This window comes from Anopheles coluzzii, chromosome 2 (assembly GCF_943734685.1).
Source record: "Anopheles coluzzii chromosome 2, AcolN3, whole genome shotgun sequence".
Lineage (NCBI taxonomy): Eukaryota > Metazoa > Arthropoda > Insecta > Diptera > Culicidae > Anopheles > Anopheles coluzzii.
Window position 1 is genome coordinate 115,590,995 of NC_064670.1, and position 21,178 is coordinate 115,612,172.

General features: G+C 47.5%; 3 protein-coding genes across 23 annotated transcripts in view; 1 reads left to right on the top strand and 2 right to left on the bottom strand.

Annotated features, from left to right (window-relative positions):
• LOC120952469 (transient receptor potential cation channel trpm) overlaps positions 1–10,240 on the top strand; it is a 71,200-nt gene extending 60,960 nt beyond the window's left edge. For 12 of the 21 annotated variants that reach the window (XM_049605924.1, XM_049605926.1, XM_040371817.2 and 9 more), the window contains 11 exons: positions 71–136; positions 1,051–1,107; positions 3,525–3,554; positions 4,325–4,465; positions 4,538–4,695; positions 4,800–4,990; positions 5,252–5,497; positions 5,590–6,437; positions 6,506–7,046; positions 7,119–7,244; positions 7,320–10,240. In XM_049605924.1, coding sequence (XP_049461881.1) covers positions 71–136; positions 1,051–1,107; positions 3,525–3,554; positions 4,325–4,465; positions 4,538–4,695; positions 4,800–4,990; positions 5,252–5,497; positions 5,590–6,437; positions 6,506–7,046; positions 7,119–7,244; positions 7,320–8,458 — 3,543 coding nt within the window. In that variant the 3' untranslated portion in view covers positions 8,459–10,240. The remainder of the gene's footprint in view (positions 1–70; positions 137–1,050; positions 1,108–3,524; positions 3,555–4,324; positions 4,466–4,537; positions 4,696–4,799; positions 4,991–5,251; positions 5,498–5,589; positions 6,438–6,505; positions 7,047–7,118; positions 7,245–7,319) is intronic. The other 9 variants (XM_049605929.1, XM_040371807.2, XM_040371809.2 and 6 more) reach the window with 5 other exon arrangements.
• Positions 8,722–15,263, bottom strand: LOC120952471 (integrin alpha-PS3-like). The gene is made up of 6 exons (XM_040371827.2): positions 14,940–15,263; positions 13,548–13,930; positions 12,784–13,488; positions 11,604–12,723; positions 10,606–11,533; positions 8,722–10,539 (listed from the first exon to the last, which is right to left on the bottom strand). The coding sequence occupies exons 1-6, from the start codon at positions 15,095–15,097 to the stop codon at positions 10,477–10,479; spliced, it is 3,357 nt and encodes a 1,118-aa protein (XP_040227761.2). The 5' UTR covers positions 15,098–15,263; the 3' UTR covers positions 8,722–10,476.
• Positions 15,264–15,462: 199 nt separating this feature from the next.
• On the bottom strand, positions 15,463–17,099 carry LOC120952473 (uncharacterized). Its single transcript, XM_040371829.2, has 5 exons — positions 16,786–17,099; positions 16,357–16,716; positions 16,175–16,267; positions 15,897–16,106; positions 15,463–15,758 (listed from the first exon to the last, which is right to left on the bottom strand). Exons 1-5 carry the CDS (start codon positions 16,795–16,797, stop codon positions 15,567–15,569), a joined length of 867 nt encoding a protein of 288 aa, XP_040227763.2. The 5' UTR covers positions 16,798–17,099; the 3' UTR covers positions 15,463–15,566.
• Positions 17,100–21,178: the final 4,079 nt, after the last annotated feature.

The window sequence follows — 21,178 nt, forward strand, 5'->3', positions numbered from 1 at the left end:
AAAAAAAAACCGATACCGTCATAATCCTTTCCTTCCCCGGCCCGTTTAACTGTAAATGTCCCACTTGTAGAAAGCTCTTGCAAACTCTACCCAAAGCACAAACCCCGCTGGTGAAAGTGCAGCGCCAACACCGCAGGTATTCCACAAATTCACTGTACTACTGTAGCGAGTCCTTTCACGGTTCAATATATGTTCTTCTATCTTCCTGCCTGTTTTGCTCCTTCCACTCTCTACTGCTAGTACACCCCTTCTATTCTATCTTCTACACCCTCAATGTACATCATATCCTACGCTCTAGTACCACTAATGTGTATTTAAAAGAGAAGAACAGGAGTGTTAAGAGAACAAAATTGAAGTAATTTGGAATTGTAGTGTCCGACGATGTGAAGTATTGGTATTGTTGGCTTACATTAGGCGATTAGGATTGGTTATGGAAACTGTATTGAGTAATGTAACAACTAGACGTAGAAATTGAAGTATCGTGTTCAAATGTGTTGAAATTGTACAATTCGGCCTGTAGGTTCATGTGTCTTTAACATCAGGAGTCGTTATTGGCAATTCATATCAATATCGGGGTCTCAGCTCTCTGCACTAGGGTTGGTGCTCCTTAGGAGGCTCAACCAAATTCTACCACCCAACTTCTCTGTTCAATCGATTAATGTGTGCATATGCCCCCTTTTCCAATCCTCCAAACACCCACTCCGTCACCCTCTTTCTCTCTCTATCGATTTTCACCTCTTGATCCGCTTCACAACACACATACACCGTTTGTTCTCCCCATTCTTCCCATTCTGTACTTCCTTTTAGTGTTAATCTGTATCTGTGCCGTTTTCTGTACTTTAACCCCATCCCATCCGACCCACACTTCCACAGCCACCGATCTTCCAAACCCGGGCCTTTCCGGCATTGGATGTGCTGGTGGCCTGGGTGTGGGTTTCTACGAGCACCGTTTGTCCTGGGGTGGGGTGTATTGTTTTTTTTTCTCGTATACCCATGTACCGCGCAGTAAAACCGAACATGTCCTTTCATCTTGCTGTATTCTCATCCTAGGCGCTTCTGTCCGATACGTACTCAATGAAAGATACCAAAGTGCAGGAAAATGGAAAAGTAAGTGTGGCCCGCGCTCTGGGTGCTGCCTGTGCTGTCGTACGCACACACACACACTCACACGCAAACACACACGCGCGCTAAGTATACTGTCAACTTGTGTAGTGTGTTGTGTTCTTTTCATTTTCCGGTTTTGTATGGTTTTGTTGTTGTTTTTTGTTGTGTTGTGAGTTTTTTATTTCCCTAATAGCAAACGAATCAAGATTCCGTAACCGTTCTCACCTGAGTGCTAATAAAACACCCTTACACGTTTCTCATTTGTCCTTACTAGGATGATTTTCCTTTCTTTTTTGAAGATCAAACTGTTGATTACATCAATGTGTGTTCTTTAATATGGTACATTTTCGTTCATCTTGCTCTGCTCACACTAACAAAAAAACTTACGTTGCACTCACACATACACGCAACATCAACCAGCAGCTCACTGGGAAAATTTAAAATTTACAAAACAATTATTTAAAGTAGTGCAAAGCCCTTAATCTTCAAAGCTCCTCATACACACGTGGCAACTGATAAACACAACACATCGCCCAGCACAAAAAAACCCACAAACAAACATAACCAGCCATTTGCTGCAATAGAAAATTTCTTATGATTTTTGCATCTTTGCTAGCGTTTCAGCGAGTGTTACGATGTGGTACACATTTTGTAAAGCCCTTGTTACCCCTAAAGTTCCCAAAACATCAGCAAAATGTACAGCAACAAGCGTCTATGTTTTCTTGTGTTTCTCTCTCTCTCTCTCTCTCTCTCTGTCGATCTGTGTGAATATACTGTGTTGCTCTATGTTGTCGCATACCTCGAATGTTGTTGCTTTTTTAACTGTTCCCTGTTGTGGTCCTTCAACATTCTTCCTACAAACTACATGCGCTTTTGCGCTTCAACAGTCGAAAAGAGTAACTGTTTTACAACCCTAGCTGCTTGCTCTGTAGTAGTTGCTTGTGTGCAAATGCATTGCCAATACTAGCAGCTGGCGATGATACCACCGGTCTCGTCGGTTCGATGTCGTCTTTTTCCGTCTGTGGTTCGTGAATGTTTAAGATGGTTTTTAATGAGAGCGCAAAACCCCGCTCTGTCGGCTCGGCCCCGCTAATCCTTTTGGTCTATCCTTTGGTGTAGTGCTGTAAATACCGTATCTTCCGTCTTCCACATCAGACCAACAACACACCCGCTCTACTTTCGGTTGGGCTTTATGTGGCCCAAAGGGATGAATATAAATGTGTACAAGTGACAAACGAAACGGACGACAAATCCCAAAAGTTACCGGGACCGGCGTTTGAGCTAGAAATGTTTGGAATTAATTTAAAGTACTTCCCCAGTCGGACGTTTCCCAACACCGAGCTCACCGAGTTTGAATAGTGTTTCCGATGAAGTTTGTTTGGTAGATATGTTCTAGCCTATTTTTATCATTGCTCCCTAGCGTAGTGTATCGTGACAAACCACGATCGACAGCATGCATTGGTGCAATTTTCTTTTGTAGTGATTCTTTTTTTCACATTACAGGGTTTACCTAGCCAATCGGGCGTCGTCAAAACGTTATCGGTCGCCGTAAATACTTTTTCGGGCGACGTAAACCCTCAATTGGGCACTGTCATTTCTATTCGGGCCTTGTGAAGTATGAATCGGGCAAAGTACAGAATGAATTGGGCCTACTTTATATTTTGTTGCTTTCTAGCTGTAAAACAATACTTTTTTGCTAGTAGTTGAACTGATATGTAAGAATATTCACTATTTATAAGTTTAATCACATAAAAAATTATTCAAATTCCTTTTTTAAAATTTTTAATTCAAACCCGTACAATGCAATTTGGTTTTATATATTTTTTAAAATATAATATGTTTGGTGATTTAATTAGGTGAACATTTTAAAATAATATATAATAAGTTAAACAACATGCAAAATACTTATTTTTAAACAACTTGATGGATCAAACACTCCGAAGCTACCGATTTGACACCTTCAAGAGTAGGACGCTTTCATTCTGTACTATGCCCGTTTCATTCTTCACAAGGCCCGAATAGAAATGACAGTGCCCAATTGAGGGTTTACGTCGCCCGAAAAAGTATTTACGGCGACCGATAACGCTTTGACGATGCCGGATTGGCTAGGTAAACCCTGTATCATACCTCAGACACTTCAGTTCACCCAAACACATACCCAAAAGGAGCGATACATTTACACAATATTAATCACATTTAGAAATACACATCCAGCAAGTTTTATTGTTTTTTTTTTTTGGTTTTCGAGTGATCACTGAAGCAATGTACAACACTTCTTCACACGATAACAATCCCCCCGAAAAACCACACGTTACAATAATCCTCAAATAGATCACGCCCGATCCCCGAGGAGCCAAGAACACCTTTTTGGGTTCTAAAACCTAACACCCTGTTTTTCGTTTCAATTTCCCCATATATAGGTAGGCCTGACCGGATGCTTGAGCTCAAAAGTTAGTCCGCATCACTACTTTCAATTCCTCGAATGATGTTCATTGTTAGTTTTTTGGTTGTCTAGTGTAAAAATTGCATTGCTTAATTTTGCGTTCTTTCTTGAAGTTTACTTCGTTCACTTTTGGCTTTCTCATGTCTTTCATCCCCACAAGGTTTTATCAGTAGATATTAGTTTAGTGAACCATTAAGTACACACGGTCGAAAAGAAGCTTTTAGTGTAGGTTTTTTTCTTATCGAATCTCTTTCAATTGGATTGCTTGTTTCATGTTTTATATCACGTATAGTTGTAATATTAGCTTATTAACATTTTGCAATATTTGAACATATTTATTTTTGTTTTCATTATCTTGTTAAAGATGTAGTTATCTTTGAGTGAACATTGCATAACAAGTTGCTCAATTCCATCACTCTCCATACAGCTGTAAACTTGTTCGATGTACTTTGTTGTAACTATTGTACATCGTAATTAAATGCATTATTTTGTTCTTAAATAGTGTCTTTAACATTAATCATTATCAAGTAAAAACTGTTGGATTGAGGCCTGACCTGGGATGGCTTACCACTTTCGTTTGTTGACATAGTTGAAATCTAACTAACAGTGCAATTGGCCGTTGTTCTTTTTCATACTAAACCTTTTTGTTTTGTTTTGTTCATTGCACGGTTTTGACCGATTTATTTCAGTGATGCACCTTATCAGCGGGACAGCTGTTCCCTTTCAACAAAACCCCACTAACTCGAGCGCTGTGCTCTGTATACGTTCATTTCCAAGGTTTCCCTAACGGACTCGGAAAACACGCAGTACAAGGACTATCTGTTCGACAGCGATGGGCGGCAGCAGCGACCGCTGAAGCTGAAAAAGAAGTTCTACGAGTTTTACACCGCACCCATCACCAAGTTTTGGGCCGATTCGGTAAGTGATGTTTTAGTGTTTCGCAGCCTCCAGCATCGTTTATAATGTTTCTCAATCGTCGTTCCCACCCAGATGGCGTACGTGTTTTTTCTCGTCCTGTTTACGTACACCGTGCTGGTGCGGATGGAGGAGTCACCGAGCTGGCAGGAGTGGTACGCCATCTCCTACATCGCCACACTGGGCTGTGAGAAGATACGGGAGATCGTGTCATCCGAACCGGTGGCAATACCGTAAGGCCGGCATGCTTCCATCCTCCGTTCGGCTACGATTAATCAAAACCGTTTGTTTTGTTTCCGTTCTCTTTTCCCCATCTGCATTCCCCAAACCATTGCAGGCACAAGTTTTCCGTGTGGGCCTGGAACATGTGGAACCCGTGCGATGCCGCTGCCATCATATTTTTCCTCATCGGGCTCGGGCTGCGGTTGCGGCCGTACACGATGGACATCGGTCGGGTGATATATTGCGTGGACAGCATCTACTGGTATTTGCGGATATTGAACATTCTAGGTGTAAACAAATATTTGGGTAGGTAAAACTGGCCACTATGCCACAACACAGGTTAAGGTGGTCTGGTCCGTGTGTTGTCGTTCGAAATAGTGCTGAAAATGGTAATGCAATATTTGAAGACGCTTGACATATTAATTACATGCTAAAGTGTGGCAGACACAGGCAAGCAAAGTGTTTGCTGTACGAACACCTTTTAGCAAGCAACATCGGACCTGGGTGATGGGTGACACAAGTTTACCGATTTGATGTCACGCTTCCATTCCATACCGCTCTTTCCAGGACCACTGGTGACGATGATGGGCAAGATGGTGAAGAACATGATTTACTTCGTGGTGCTGTTGCTGGTGGTGTTGATGAGCTTTGGTGTAAGCCGGCAGGCCATCCTCTTCCCGAACAACGATGCCAGCTGGCGGCTAGTGCGTGATGTGTACTATCAACCGTACTTCATGCTGTACGGAGAGGTGTTTGCCGACGATATCGATCCACCGTGCGGCGAAGACCCATCACAGCCGCCCTGCGTAACCGGTAAGTGCGAAGCGTCAAATCAATACAAAGCACCGGTGGGAATTCCCCTTCTAACGGTTCCCCATTTCCCCCCGTTCAAACCCCATCCACAGGACACTGGGTGACGCCGATCGCCATGTCGATGTATCTGTTGATAGCGAACATTCTGCTCATCAATCTGCTGATTGCCGTGTTCAACAACATCTTCATCGAGGTGAATGCCGTCTCGCACCAGGTGTGGATGTTCCAGCGCTTCACCGTGGTGATGGAGTACCAGCAGAAGCCAGTGCTACCGCCACCGCTCATCGCCCTGTGTCACTTCTACTCCCTGCTCCGGTACGCGATCCGGAAGGCGAAGGGACTGCAAGAGTCGCGTGACAACGGGTTGAAGCTGTTCCTCGAAAAGGAAGACATGGAGCGGCTGTACGACTTCGAGGAGGAGTGCGTGGAGGGATACTTCCGCGAGCAGGAGATACTGCTGCAGCAGTCGACGGAGGAGCGCATCAAGAACACGGACGAGCGGGTCGACCATATGGCGCAGAAGATCGAGGACATCAACCAGAAGGAAAACATCCAGAGTGCGGCCGTGCAGAACATCGAGTTCCGGCTGCGGAAGGTGGAAGAGTCGGCCGAGCAGATACTGAACCATCTGGACGTGATCCACCGGTTCATGTCGGCCCACACGCTCATGAACGATACGCAGGGTTCGACGGGCAACGTGAGCGGGACGGTGCTACCGCCGGGCGGGCTGGCCGCGGGCATGATCATGGACCATCGGACGCGCACGATCTCGGAGAGTGACAGCTACATCCTGCCGCCAGCGCCGGCGGCAACGCAGCGCAAAAAGTTTAACCGCTCGCTGACGGAGGTACGCCCCGATGCGTACATCTTTGACGATGGGAAGCATCTGGAGGTGCGCACCGTGCTGGAGGAAAGTGAAGCGGAACGGTCGCCGGATCAGGTGCAGTAATATTTTCTTCCGTAATTGTGTGTTACAATCGGGACTTATTAGATTTGCGTTGTTTTCAGCTCTCTCAACATCTCGAGCGCGATCGCAAATTCTCCATCCGCTCGGAGGACTCGGAAATGTTCCCGGTCGGCAGCGCGCCCAAGAATCTCTCGCCAATCGAGGCGGTTGCAGCCACGGTCAAACCGTCCCCGCCGCCACCGTTTCTGAACGTCCGCCAGGATACGGCCAGCACGGAAAGCAAGGACACACTGACGCCGCTGGAAGGGGCGGACGACCGGACGCTGGTCGGGGACGAAACGCTGGACGATATGGTGGAGCCGAACTACGAAGGCTTGCGGCATCGGACGGCGGCCGGCAGACGGCGCAACTCGTCCATGTGCGGTCCGGCACCGGCGGTGGCTGGTGGAGGACAGACGACTGGCGCTGGTCTGGCGGGCAGTGGCAGTGGTGGAGGAGGTATCGGAGGACGACGAAACTCGGAGAGCGCATCCGGTGGCGGGGTTGACATCAACAAATCGCAAACCAGCCTGTACCAGATGGGTTTCTCCAAGCGACAGCACAGTATTACCCAATCGGAACCGGACAGTGGAAACGATCAGCGTAAGTGCCTGGTGGTAGTTTGAAGATTTGCTGGAAGATTTGCTTACAATTTTCTAATTTTTTCATCGGTAGCCGTACAACGTACCGTTCCCAAGGGGCGTCATCTACTGCTACAGATACACACCGAGTACACCTCCATCACAGATGAGCTCGAGAGTGTTTGCCATATGATAGCATCGCCTACCAGTTCGTTGCGGGGTAGGGATCCTACTAGCCAATGTCGTTGTCCTTCTCTATCTCTAAATTTTCACCTTTAACTCCTAACCTTTGCAGAGGACCGCACGAAGAATGTAAACGAGCTAACGAACCCGGAGTTTGCCGCCCTGATCGAGAAGCAGCACCTGAAGGAGTGCGAAGACAGCGACTACATGATGATGGAAAGGCTGTTCCAGACGCGCTGCTCGCTCGAAGACAGCGACGAGTACTTCGACGATACGGAGCCGGAAGATCACGGGCCGCGCAAAATGTTGCGCCGCGAAACCGCAATCGAGCTACCAGTAACGCCCTCAAAATCGAACATCGTCTCGCTAGCGGACAGCAGCCTCGGGCACGAAGATTTCGCAATGAAGAACGAACGGCAGCCCGCCTCCAACCGGAACTCGTTGCGTGATTCGAAAAATTCCCCACTGTCCCTGTCCAGCCAGAACTCGCCGCGCAACTCGCAGTACATGCAGTCCGCGTTCCTAAATCCCACCGCGTGCGATGGTGCTGGTGGAGGTGGCGGAGGTGCCACCAGCCGGCTGTACAAAAAGTCGTGCGAAAGCTTGCAGAAAAACTCCAGCACCGATACGGAGTACTCGCTGCAGCCGTACCGGTTCATCAAGCAAAGCTCGAACGAGACGAACAGCTCGTTCAACATCGACAACTCGTCGATCACGAACGATCTGTCGATCGATGGCGAGACGAGCCTCAACTCAACCGTGATCGAAATGGTTTCAGGGCCGGCGATCGCTGCGGTAGCGGCAGCATCGGACGGTGAACGGGGCGGTTTCCAGACCATACGCACCTCATCGCTCGGCAGCGGCTCGGCGGCCGCCGACAGCCGGCCGGGACTGCTAAAAGGTAGCAAAGACAGGCAGGGAAGCAAAGATGGTAGTGCTGGTTCCGTTCCGGACGGTTTGGAGCGGGCCGCCGTCGCGGTCAGCTCCGCACCGCCGGTGGTGATGCCGAGCAAACCGCCACGGTCGGCACGCTTCACCGACAGCCTGACCGTGCTGGGACCAAAGAGTGTGCTGAGCCGGCTGAAGGAAAGTAGCTCCACCAGCACGGAGGAGGGACCGCGCGATGCGGCAGCGCCGATACCGTGCATCAGCACGAACCTGGTGCAGGACGAGATAGCGAAGCTGTCGTCCAACATCAAGAGCAGCACGGACGAGGATACCGAGCCGCCGTTCAATGAAACCATGTGCTGATTTTAGCTGTACCCTCCGACAGAGGTAACTAGGTTAGCATAAGGTTGCGTTTGTGGAAATGCGAGGGAAATTTAACTTCCCTACAATACGCTTTGAATGGGTGATGGTGTGGCAAGGATGATAATGGCCACGGTGGGAATGTTGGAAGCGCATGTACTTATATTGTGCAAATTGCACACACTAAGTACTTTGAGTAATCTCAATACCAAAAGCGTCTAATATTACTGCGTACGGAGTGTAAGGGCGTTTTTTTCTTGTTACTCTTTGCCACCCAGAAGCTTGTTTCATATGTTGTTGTTTTTTTTAACAATAGGATTGGAATTGCAACCGCTCGAACGAAAGGGATGAGTTTGGAGTGTATCTCAGCTATTTTAACTCTATATAAGAACCTCATCCTCCTCACCCGTTAATGCAATTGTGCATATCAAACCGTTCCGAACCTTACCTACCGAAAAAAGCACAGTCCCACAGTCAACAATGTCGCACTTTTAGTCAAATGTGAATGAACTGTACCATGTTCTGTAACCTCCGAATTCGCATCATCGCATTTGCACAACAGTGAGCGTAATCTGAGCTCATAATAATAATAAAAAAACACCCTTAATTTATCCTGCACTACTGGATTCTACTGATAAGCTAGTACACGATCGAACACGCGGCATAGATTGAGATGTGTGTAAATACATTCTAAAACTTAAGTTTCGTGCAAGCTTTTTTGCACTTTTCTGAGACACTTGTCACTTCATAAGCATAATCGTTTAAGGCAATGGTGCTTGTTTAAAGTTTTAAATGGACGTGTATAACACGCCGACAAAACGGGAACTGCCATAGAATACGCAAACAGTGTTGCTTTGTAACCGGATGATCGTTTGTTTGATCGATTTGTTCCGCTTGCTCGACGCTGAAGACGCCGGATTGTTGAATAATCAGGATAATCAGGTTTTGTTATATGTTTTCACAAACAAGCACCCTAATCCACCATGAGTGTAACGCATACTAAGACCGAAAAGCCGAAAAGCTCTAATATTATGTTTAGTTAAAGATGTATTGTAAAATTGAATTGGGTTTTATTGCTGTTTGCTTTGCTGCGGACTTTTGCGGACTAAAACATCCGCACTCTCAAATCCTTTTCACAATAAACAAGCACGATTAAGAATGCAACCACGCAACGTCCTACATGAGTCGTAACTAAAATGTGACAATATTATTGAACGAAATCAGTATCAGAAGAAAAAAAAACTTATTCGAAAATGCGTGCGTGTTGAAACAATAAAGCAGTTAAATAATATTTGAATAAATGAGCAAACACACAGACACATGAGAGAAATGCAGTAATCGAAATAGTGTTGGAATTTGTTGATAAGAAAGAGATAAAAAACATACAAAGCAGGTTAGAAAGATGATAAAAAACGTAGAACAAATAAATCGTTACAAACAATAAATAGGGTTGTACTGGAAAAAATGAGGAGTGAATCAAACAAGAAAAAGAAATCATAAACGTTTACAATCGGATCGTAGGGTAGAGGTGGTGTACAACTCGCTCTGTTACAAGGAAATGAATTTTAAAATAAAAAAATGATATTGTTACGTTGTATCCAGCCCTCAGACGGAGAACGAGTGAGGAATGGAAACCGGGTTTTTGTTCGATAACAAGTTTAGCTAGTAAGAACATGTTTGAGATCAAAAAGAGCGATGCACTATGAAATGAACGAAGCACAACCACATAGTACGAACGTTTTCCCGAATAAATTCAGTTGAATTTCATGGAAAAAAAAGCTCTGAGTTCGGCAGTTTTTTCCATTTTGAATTGTACAATAATGTTTGAGAAAACCATTAATTAAATGGAGAACATTTTCAACGTTTATTTATAGTTTCGTCCTTAAAAGAAAACGCATTTCAATCACAGCGAGGGATATCTCTTCTAAAAACTGCTTTTAAATTATAATAGATGAAAGTAGAAACGAAATCTATCAGCAGAACAATCTCCAAACTAAATATAAATATTAAATACTATTACTTTATATTTCAGAAACCTCCTGCGCGGTCTCTTCCTGATCGGTCGTGCTGTCTAGAATGCCACTCTACAACAAAACAATGCCAAAGATCCATTAAAATGATACAAAAGGGTATAAAACATCACCACCTACCTCACGGTTCATTTTCTCCATCTCCTGCCGCATGTGCCGCTCAAAGAATCCAACCCGATGCATCGTGTAGGTGATGGCGGCCAGCAGCAAAAGCCCACCGAACGATGACGTCACATAGATCCAGATCGGTGTGCTGACGCTAACATCCCGATACACCACCGTGTACGGGTGGTTTCGTGCAATGCGGAACGTTTCCTTCCGCTCGTCCAAAGGTTTCACTAAATCCGTCAGCACCTGCACAACGAAGATGTCTTCCTGTTCGTGCATACACGCCGCAATCGCGTTTAGGTTCAGCCTGTACTGAAGCTCGACGTAGATCGGCTTGTTAGCGACCGGGAACGGTGGTAACCATATCTGAAGCTGCAAACACTCCACGTCCGATAGGTTTTGGGCACAGTTGAAGTGAACGGTTCGCAGGGTGGGCAGCTCGTCCAGCTGAATGGAAGCTGAGCTTGGCCGGGTTGGTGGGGCCAGCCAAAGATTGGACCGTTTCTGACGGGCACTAGCGGCATTCCCTACTAAAGCGTGCGCATACTGGTGCTTTTCATCGAGCAATTCCGGCACCACGGTGAACTCAAAGTTACTCGGAACGTCATCTTCTTCCCGGGCTCGATAATACGGTTCGGGTTGCTTTTTCGAGTAAAATGCAAACGTTTGTTTTAGCAACCCTTTCCCACCGGCCGCCTGTATCCAGTCCACCTCGAGCGGTGTCTCGTTGTAGCTGCTTCGCACGCTAATGCCCTCGAGCCGTACCACTGGGCAGCTTTTCTGGCCACCCAGGTGGGTCGGCGTGTAGCTGAGCGGGATGTCGGCAAGAAATAGGGCACCGCTTAGCGTGCTTGGCCCGTTGTTGTGGAGCTTCACCAGCTGGGACACGTTCAGGAAGCCCGTCAGCGTTTCAAAGTTCGCTTCACGGGGAGTTGTTTTGCTGAAATAAAGGGAAGAGATCAGTACAACCCTTTTCCAAAATGTACAGTTGCATCCCTTAACCGACCTACCTTACGATATCAATGTGGCTAAATTCTCGCAACAGTAGCCGCTCCTCAACTTCATTGTCACGAGGCCACTGTTCCTTGCTGGTGGTTAAAACCTTCAGACGTAGCTCAAGAAACGCAGTGCCTGGCTGCACTTGCGTCACGTCAAGCGTTAGGGAGTGCTTCATCCGCGTGAAGGCTTTCAACGGTAAACCATTGTTTAGTCCACACAAAATGCTTATCTCACCCCGCACAGCCCCTGATTGGGCACATTCAGACGGGGGTGGATGCACCGACCGAAGAAAGGAAGGCACACTTACGTTCAGCTGCGGAAGGTACGCATTCTCACCGGCATTTTCAATCTCCACCTCGAGGGTCACTTTTTTCGCGCTCCCAACCACAAACGGCGGTACGATGTCCACCCATCGGATGTTTGTGATTTTCAGATCCGTTTCACACACCTCCTTTCTGCAGCCCGTTTTAAAGGGAATACGTTCCTGGACGTGGCTCGAAACATCCGGATCTAGTATCGCACAGCGATCGCAAAATGGTCCCCCTTTCGGTGGCGTTGCCGTAGCCGCCATCCCAAACTCCACCTCAATGGCGATCGGTTTGTAGAGTGTGGTTGGTGAAGCGTTCACCCTGATGCTGTACTGCCGGCAGAGTGGATCACCGGAGACTGTAACACTTTCGTGCCGGGCTTCAGGCGAACTTCGATTACCGACCGATGCACGGCCCATCTGGCCGTCCACGTCCAGCGTGTACTGCAGCGCAACGGGAAACGGTACACCGGCCGGATATTCGGTGGACCAGCAGACGGCTATTTCGAAGACGCCACCCTCCTCGGGCAGCTCTCGCTTGGTGGAGTTAATTCTCGCCTCAATGCGAACGATCGGGTACGAGCGGAACACGTACACCGCTTCCCCGTTCGGTGCTCCAACGGCAAGGTCGGTGTAACCGTTGCCATCGATATCGATCCCCCGGGAGAGGGCGTGCCCGAACATGTACGGTTGGTAGGAAGGCGTTCGTAGATGGGCAGCAGATGGCACCAACCGTTGACTGGGACGGCTCGGCACTCCATTGGCTGAACCGAGAAATATGTACACGGCACCAGCTTCTTCGAACGGTGCACCGATCGCAATGTCTAGAAAAAAAAGTAACCGATCGATAATAAAGCCCGAGTCTCTTGTCACGCATTACGTACCTCCATATCCATCTCGGTTGAGATCACCAATCTTCCCCAGACTCGTGCCGAACCTTCCGCCCAGCTCGTACGAGCTGGCCAGCTTACTCTGCAGCTCAAAGTTCAGCTCACCAGCGTTCAGAAACACGTACACCACCCCATTATCATGCTCCCGTGCCCGGCTGTGCATGGGCGCACCGATGGCAAGATCCGGCAGCCCGTCGCTATTAAAATCCTCCGTCAGCAGTGCATACCCAAAGTACTCGCCGAACTGTTGCCCCACGAACGTCCGATAGCGTACGATCACCGTCTCCCAAACGGTGCGATTGTCGGCATAGTCGAAAATGATCACCTCACCGTGCTGGCTCCTTGCCTGCGGAGCGCTGGCCACGTACAGCACCTTGTGGTTGCCAAGAAACCGACCCGAACTGACCGCATAACCGAAGTACGAGTTGACCGGTACGTTGGTGTGGATCGGGTTCGGAACAACGCATTCATGGGTCAAGCGGCGCCAACGGTTATATTCCTGGTGCACATTGCTTCTGCTGGCAGGATCGTAGCCGGGAACGGATGCCGCCCGCTGACGGTAGCGCAGAACCGTTCCGCGCCAATCCATCACTCCCGGCGCTCCTATAAGCACCTCATCGCCATCGTCCGTCACGTGCAGGCTGAACCCTTGCTCACCGTACATGTAGTTGTAGCTCTTTCCGTACCTTCTCTGTTGAGCTTTTAAGGGAGCATTTGATTAAAATATCATATTGAATCCAAATCCTTCGTATATATACCTTTCCCACGCAGCGGTTTTATTTTGAACAGACTGTTCGGCTCTTCGGTCGTTTCAACGCCTTCCGTCAGGTAGCACACTCCATGCAACAGGTACGCTATTTCGGTGTTGCCCTTCAGCTGTGGTGCACAGGCGACGAACCACGCACCATCGGACCCGAGCCCATCCACCGTTGCGCCGAGCATTTGGTGCTCCTTCAGCTCCGACCGTATCTCGGGATGGTTGGTGTAGTAGTCCTCGTAGTTTGTGTTGCCCTGCCGATCGAGACGGTACGGTACACATTCGGTGGGCTTTTGAAAGCTACACTTGTAAATGGCACCAGTTTCGTTGATGTTGCGCTGATACTCCAGATCCGATTGTGCTTGCGGTGCACCGACTAATACGCTAAAAATTACAAAAACAAGGGTTTTGTTGATTTTGTTCGAAAAGATAGTTTATTTACCTTGCAGTGAAAGCGAAAAGATATGCACTAGCATATGTTGCCCTTATGCTACTTATCGTACGAAGGTCAATGTTCGCTTATCTTCTCGCAACCTTCTCCATGACCTCATCGAGCTGCTTCACTGTTTCTGTTCATTTCTCTTCAAGTTCACTACTCATCTTGTACAAGCCCTTGCAGCAGAACAGAACCTTCAAGGCTACGCAATAGCTATCGCAACCACGCAACGTCTCCCGATGCAAGCCTAAGCGAAGCGTATATAGTAGTGGTGGGAGCTCGGAATCGGACCTACCCAATTCCGATTCCGTGTTCGCTATCAATACTAGAGCCGATCCCGATGCTGGAATCGACTCCGATTACGGAGTCAGTTCTGGGGCCGATTCTGTACCCGAATCTGGGGTCGATTCCGGGGTTGGATCCGGAATCTATTCCAGAATCAGCATCGGATCAGAATCGGATCTGGAATCACAATCGACCTGGGAATCACAATTTGCTCAGGTAACGGAATCAGCATTGACACCAGAGTTGGAATTGGCTGCGGATGGAGCATCAGTTCTTGAATTGAAATAAGAAGTTTCAGAAGCGAAAACATTCCAGTAATCTCCATAAGAATGGATTGTTTAAAAAATAAGTTTGCTCCGGCAATCAATACGTTGAATCATTGGATCAAAACGTCTATTCTTATGGAGATGCCGAAACCGACTTCGATTTTGAAGCCGATTCTGATTTCGGAGTCGATTTTGATTTCGGGACCGATTCCGGAGCCGATTCGGATTCCAGAGTCTACGGTTCTACGGATTGATTCTAGAAACTGATTCTGGACCTACTATCGGGAATCGATTCCGACGAAAACTTCAGAGTTCCCATCACCAGTATATTGGTGTTTAATCATACACGCAGCACACTTAAGAAACTGTTACCGTTTCCAGGAACTGGAATGACTAAGTGACTTACCCGCTAGTTCTCAGGTTGACGGAGAATCCAAAGTACGAGCTACGTGTCGGGCGTATGAACGTTTTTAGAGCTGGCTGAGTGAAGACGTAATTGGCGTCGGGCGATAAATTAAACCCGTCCACGGTCGATAGGTACGTTAAAAGCACTGGGATGATCATTGTTGAAAATGAAACCCACTGGGATGAGCAACGCGTTTTTCTTGGTACAAAATTATACGAGAAAGCAACGCAAAACAATCTTCACTTGGCTCGCAAACGATTCACATCGCGCGCACTTGCAGCAGCCCCAAAACGTCTTCCACCGACGAATCTGCAAACATTACTAACGAACTAGCCGCACTCGGGCGCGTCGCTAGACAGTGTTGATAAACGCGCGGCAGCTGTTTATCAGAAAGTTTGGCGACTCATAAGAACAGCTGAGTTGAGAGATGCGTGATGCGTGCACACTTGAGCGAGGTTGAGTCACACACGTGGTCCGCGATACGCGAACGGTTTTTATGAATAAAAGGAGACTCCGGCACACTTTTAACAACAGTAAATGCTCTTTTTATTCATAAAAATAGTTCAACGATTAATAATAATGGTATAAAAAATAAACCAAGAGTTAAGTTCAACATGCAAGCCTATCTTACGATTGTCCACCATTCAGCGTAAACTTTGAGTCCACTCCGAAGAACTGCTGACAAACGTACTTGCACACGAGCATCCGGGCTTCCTTTTTCGTTTCCGCATTTACGCAAAACTCTTGCCCATCGATCTCGACCGTCGCAATCCACCCGTCGTCGGCGCGACGATCATCAATGCGAAGGCCCGGGCGCAACTAGAAGGGGTAGAGAGAGGCAAAAGCAGATTTTAGACAAAAACTAAGCATTACTGTACACATTAAACAGCTGGTACGACCATTGGGGGGATGGAGCACAAGTAACAGGGGGGGGGGGGGGGGTTGATTTGTACTCACATGCGTCAACAGTATCGATGGATGCATTTCGTCCGCATTAGGAGGAAGTGTGCTACGCTTTATGGGCTTTTCGCTACATACCGAGGGCTTTTCGCTACATACCGATCCAGTTTCCTCCGTTTCGATCGTCGCCGCTCCATCCACTCCCGCTGTAGGTTGTATCAATTCGGGGTCCGTAGGAGTTTCCTGATATGTGGGGGTCGAATTAGTCTGTATAAAATAGTTCCGAATTACTTTCTCAATAGTCGATTTTTTCAATTTTCTTCTACGACACTTACCCCAGAAACGGTTTGATATTTTTGTCGTTTGCTGGTGATCGTACTCTCCGAACACACACTATCGGGCGACCGGTGACGACGTTTGCCGTGCAGCTAGTGAGTAATGAAGCGTATTATGAATCAGTAGCACTGCTTCTAAGTAGATCTATCATACCACCCAGCACCACACTCCTCCAACTTACCGTGTCCCAGTACAGTTCGTCCAGCCTCGTCCGCAGATCGCCCTGCTCAACGTTCGAGGTGATAACGGCCACGGTAGGCCATTCCTTGCCGAGCCGGTACAGTGCGTACGAGGCAAGCTGCTGGTGGGACAGGCTGTTCTGTGCGATCAGATGCTTGAGCACCAGCTCGTCGGCATTCGCTTTCGCCTCGTCGGGATGATCGCCGTAGCCGGTGTGAAACCGGTCGGCAATGTTGTGCACCGCAACGAATCTGGCGCCATTTTTCCCGATCGTAGTCATAGTACCTAGGATCTTGCCTTCATATATGAGCTCGTTTATGATACTGTCCGGACTTTTTGGCACTACCATGCCCTGCGTGTCCTGAAGGAAACAATCGTCAGTAAACTTCTTGTGTGTGGTGATAAGCGTAATTAAAAGCAATTAATTCACCATCGTCGTCATGCCGGCGCTCTGAACAATAACAGTTTCAATACAATTGCCAGTTCAACCGCACGAAACGCAGACGCACACATTCGATGTTATTGCCCGCGCTAAAACATCGCACACCGATCGCAGCGCGTTACCCAAGCAACAAAAACAGACAGACACACTGCGCTCTCATTGAGCGAGAACGCAAAGCGAGAAAAATGAGAACGATCTGGGCAGGTGGAGAAGTAAGACAGGCCGGAAATTCAGAAACGAGGAGGGGTTTAGAAAAAATAACCATCAAAAATTGAATCACTTGTAACAATAAGTGTGTGTGAGGCATTTTAGTTAAAGAAGAGCAAAAAAATAAAAAATACATTTTTTTAATGCACTTAAAACTAAAAATAAATTGGGCTTTTGTTTGGAAACATACGTTATTCTTCTATTTCTGCTTCATATAAAAGAAAGAAAACAATGAAATAGCTCCCTCCTCCGAACGTGAGGAAAATCAAATATCCATATCCATGACCTATGTAGCCTTCAAAATTCCAAAAATCCAAATCCAAAAGCAAAAATCTATATGAATGGTAGTGTGGTCAGATACATGGGTATCTACTATGCGCTACAAATAGTGCTACACTGGTTGGGTATCACATCAATAGATGGCGCCACCAACTTTTTTGCTATTTTTAGAATGCATCAGTCGTTCACCGTCTGCTAAACGAAGGCTTTCTATATTCCGTTTAGGTAGCGAGCTTGAGTCGTTTAGAAGCCGTTTAGTGGTCGTTTAGTGGATTTGTGGCACTTGGGTAAGCATCCGCCCTGGATGGATGTATAAAGTTTAGGATCCATTCACAATGAGAATCAAACTGTTATGCAGAGAAGAATCAGTGGTTATGATTATGTTGCCTGGATCAACTAATGGACTTTTGAATAGATTTGCAGGTCAAAAATCTATTACCACCTATCGGTGCGATCGTTTTACAATTTTGCATCTGACTTCCATCATAATCGGCTTCTTCGTCATACTTCCGCACCACCGGAGATCTCGTTTGATTAGCAGTGACCAAGAAATTATCCCCTTAAGCACTAATCGATCCGCAACAAGTAACGGAAAGCATTAAGAAACCGTTTATCTCTCCAGCCCCGTGGTAACGTGCGGCAGTATGGCCATGCGCGCTCAGTATGTGCAGCACGAACATATTTGCTTCACGGTACCGCAGGCGGACTTCCTATTTTCTCGCATCTTTTTCGCATACGGAACGTTATGTAAATCAGAAGTAATAAATCGCTATATTCCACGGTAAAACTATCCCCTCTCCCTCTCTTTACCTTCCTTCTTCCTCACATCGGAAGGCAGGCGTTGCGTGCTGGATAGTGCGTAGAGCGCACGGTAAGATCTCCCAATCGCTTGATCAGGAACCGAGCTGATCGATGTCCCACAAATCACATGTCTTCATTTGCGAAGGGGAACGGTGCCTAGCGAGAGAAAAGATTACAACAAAATGTTCGGAAGGCGATCGGTAGCGGGCTCGGAAAGAGAAAAGGACAGCTCCAGCTGGTGGGGAGTTATGCACCTTGCCTGTCTAATGACTGCGCGGACGCACTTGGACCGACGGGAGCCGACTTTGCTCGGTTCGGAGCAACATGTAGCCTACATTCGGCGGGAGCACTACACTTTCTTTCCCCTTACCCCGTCGTGTTCCTGTGCGTTCGGGGTTTCCGCACTATCTTCTTCGCTTGATCCGGCGAGCGTGATGGAAGTTGCATCATCGGTGGAATATCAATTGCAGCAGGCGCAGGCTAGCAGGCTTTTCTGTTTTGCATGTTTGCTGCGCTGCTCTCGCTCTCTTCGTTTCCTCTTATAATGCAAACCGCGCTATTGTTTCTCGGCTGCATCTCGCTGTGATTGGGCAGGCGAGTCGGTACGTGCAGTTTCGGAAGTGCATTAGCGTGTAATGGGTGGCGTTGTAGGGGTTGGAATGGGCGCTGGCAAGAGAGATTGACCCGGGTCGACCTAGACAGCCGTGCGGAATGGAGGCGAGATATTGGGTAGGGTGAACAGGTACGAAGAAGCTCGGCAAGAGAGGCTCGAGAGACGATCGAAAAGATGGAACATTACCCGCACGTGCTGGGAAGCTGCATCGGTTCGCCAAAGTCGTGCAATTTTTCACCCCTCCTCACGTGAGTCTGCGGAAGATCGAGCAGGAACAGAGTGGAGAAGAAAATTGTGCGACTAGCCATTGCGCAACAGTGGTGAAGCGATCCATTTCACCCACGTAGCAGTAGCGGCACCTTGCAAAGAGCATGAGGGGGAGGGTTTTGTTTTACATTTGCATTTTTGCACCTGTGGTCCAGTGCGAGGCTGAAACAGGGGACAGTTGTAATACAACGAAATGTAGGGAATGCCTTTGCGCCCGACTTTGGAGGTGTATGGATTGGTTTGAGTGGAAAGTAAAAGTCTACTGACAAAACGAGACTTTGAAAGATTGTCCCGTCGCGATGAGCTTTGGTACAAGAGCGCCTTGGGTCGTGAGAAGAACTTGCCCTGATGCTGACTGCGACAAGGCACAGGCGCACAATATAGGACAGAATGAATGAGGTCAAACATGATCGTATGTGTAGTCATACACGCTTTTGTTGCGGCGGTGAGCTTTATGTTGGTTTCGGCTCCGAGCAATCATTTTTTTAATATTCGCTATGAGTTTCATTTACCACTGTGGGAGCAACATGCAATTTATGTAAACTGTCTGCCAAAAATGTTCTGCCGGCTGAAATGTTTTCTCACTTCCAAGACGCTTAGGCAACGTTTAATGGCACAAACCATGGACAAGCTGAACCGAACCAACACGACACGTTCGCGGGTCGACAATTTTCGTCCAAACCCCTCCTGAGGGGTCGTAATGGGGGACGTGAAACGATTATGCGCCATGATGCATGCTCGGTGATCCACATAATGTGGCCCCAAAGCGCACGTATGCGATCGCACCGGCATCGATTGCAGTGCATCCGAAATGCAGCCCTCCCCCGCTTCCCACCTTCAGGACGGATCGGTATCGTGGTGGTTACCACGGGCAGGCATGATCGCACGATGCGTGCACGCTCGTCATTGCGGAGCTCGCCGAAAAGTTTACGAGGCCGCTAATTAGTCCTGGGCGCTGTATGCCGTGCGCATTTGCCGCCGCGCCGTGGGTGGTTGCGTGACATAGCGTGGCGTGGGTGGAGGTGGCTTCCACCAAACCTGAACCCAATTATATCTTCTCCACGAAGATGTTGGCGGAGCGGGCGGGGGGATTGGTGAGCACGGGAGCAAATTCCCTTTCGTTGGGAAATGTCTAGGAAATGGGCTGCGTTACGACATGAGCGTTACTTACGTGGTAATTTATTAGCTGTCGCTAAAAATGTAGCTTTCGAAGAAATTTTAGTCATTTGCAAGTAAATCAATTAACGAGAGCTATCGCTTTAACTTATTCAAATGCATTGAGAAAAATATATAAAAAGTGCTCGAAATGAAATTGCTAAAAGAAAATAAATTAGTTAGAAATTGATATTTTCTGTTGAAATTACCAAAATCATCGTTAATGCAATACTATTTCTTCCATTTATTTCAAGCTTATATCCTGAAATTTAATGACCCTATTTAACTGATTTATGTTTTCCCTCCATATCTCTATCACCTACATTTCCCTGTGTTTCAACTGTGGAAAAGGCCAAGCGTTTCCTGTTAAGCCTGCAGATAATTATATTTCCCACCCCGTTCGACCATCTAATGCTGAGGAATAAGCACCCGCTAATCAGGTTCCGCCCGTTTTGCCACCGGTAATCTAGCAGCTGCTGAAAATTTCCTTCCGCGTTCCTCGCCTGCGCCTGCGCTGGCTGCAAAACGATCAGTCTGTCACATTGCGTACGCTAATCGGATCAAAAGATTTAAACGCCCGGGCAAGACGGGGAATGCCGCTACGTACGTGCACAGCGTCGAACGCGCCAGAAGAAGCCGACTCGCCAACGCGTCATCGAACGAAACACGATAGATTACACAGTATTGAGACAGCCGAACCGTTTCTCGCACCGCCTCGGTGCAGTCGTTAATCATTTGCTGTACAGTGAATTAGCCAGCAGCAGTCTTCACGCAGCCGTTGTGATGCGATTCTGCTTTAATGATGACATAAAATCGAGCTTTTCGGGCCTACTGCAGCCGCCTGGGTATGGGCGGATTGCAAGCGCACCTATTCGCTTCCTGTTCGGTGCACGGTTGGACATAATATTGTCATGCAAATGTACGGTTGTTCCTGACAAAAAAAAAACGAAAAGGGGAGGAATTGGGTAACGGTAACGGACCGGTTGCTGGCTTCGCTTCCCGGTTTCGCTTTCGAGTGCTACTTTTCTCTTTTCACAGAGCTACTAAAACCCAGGCGGC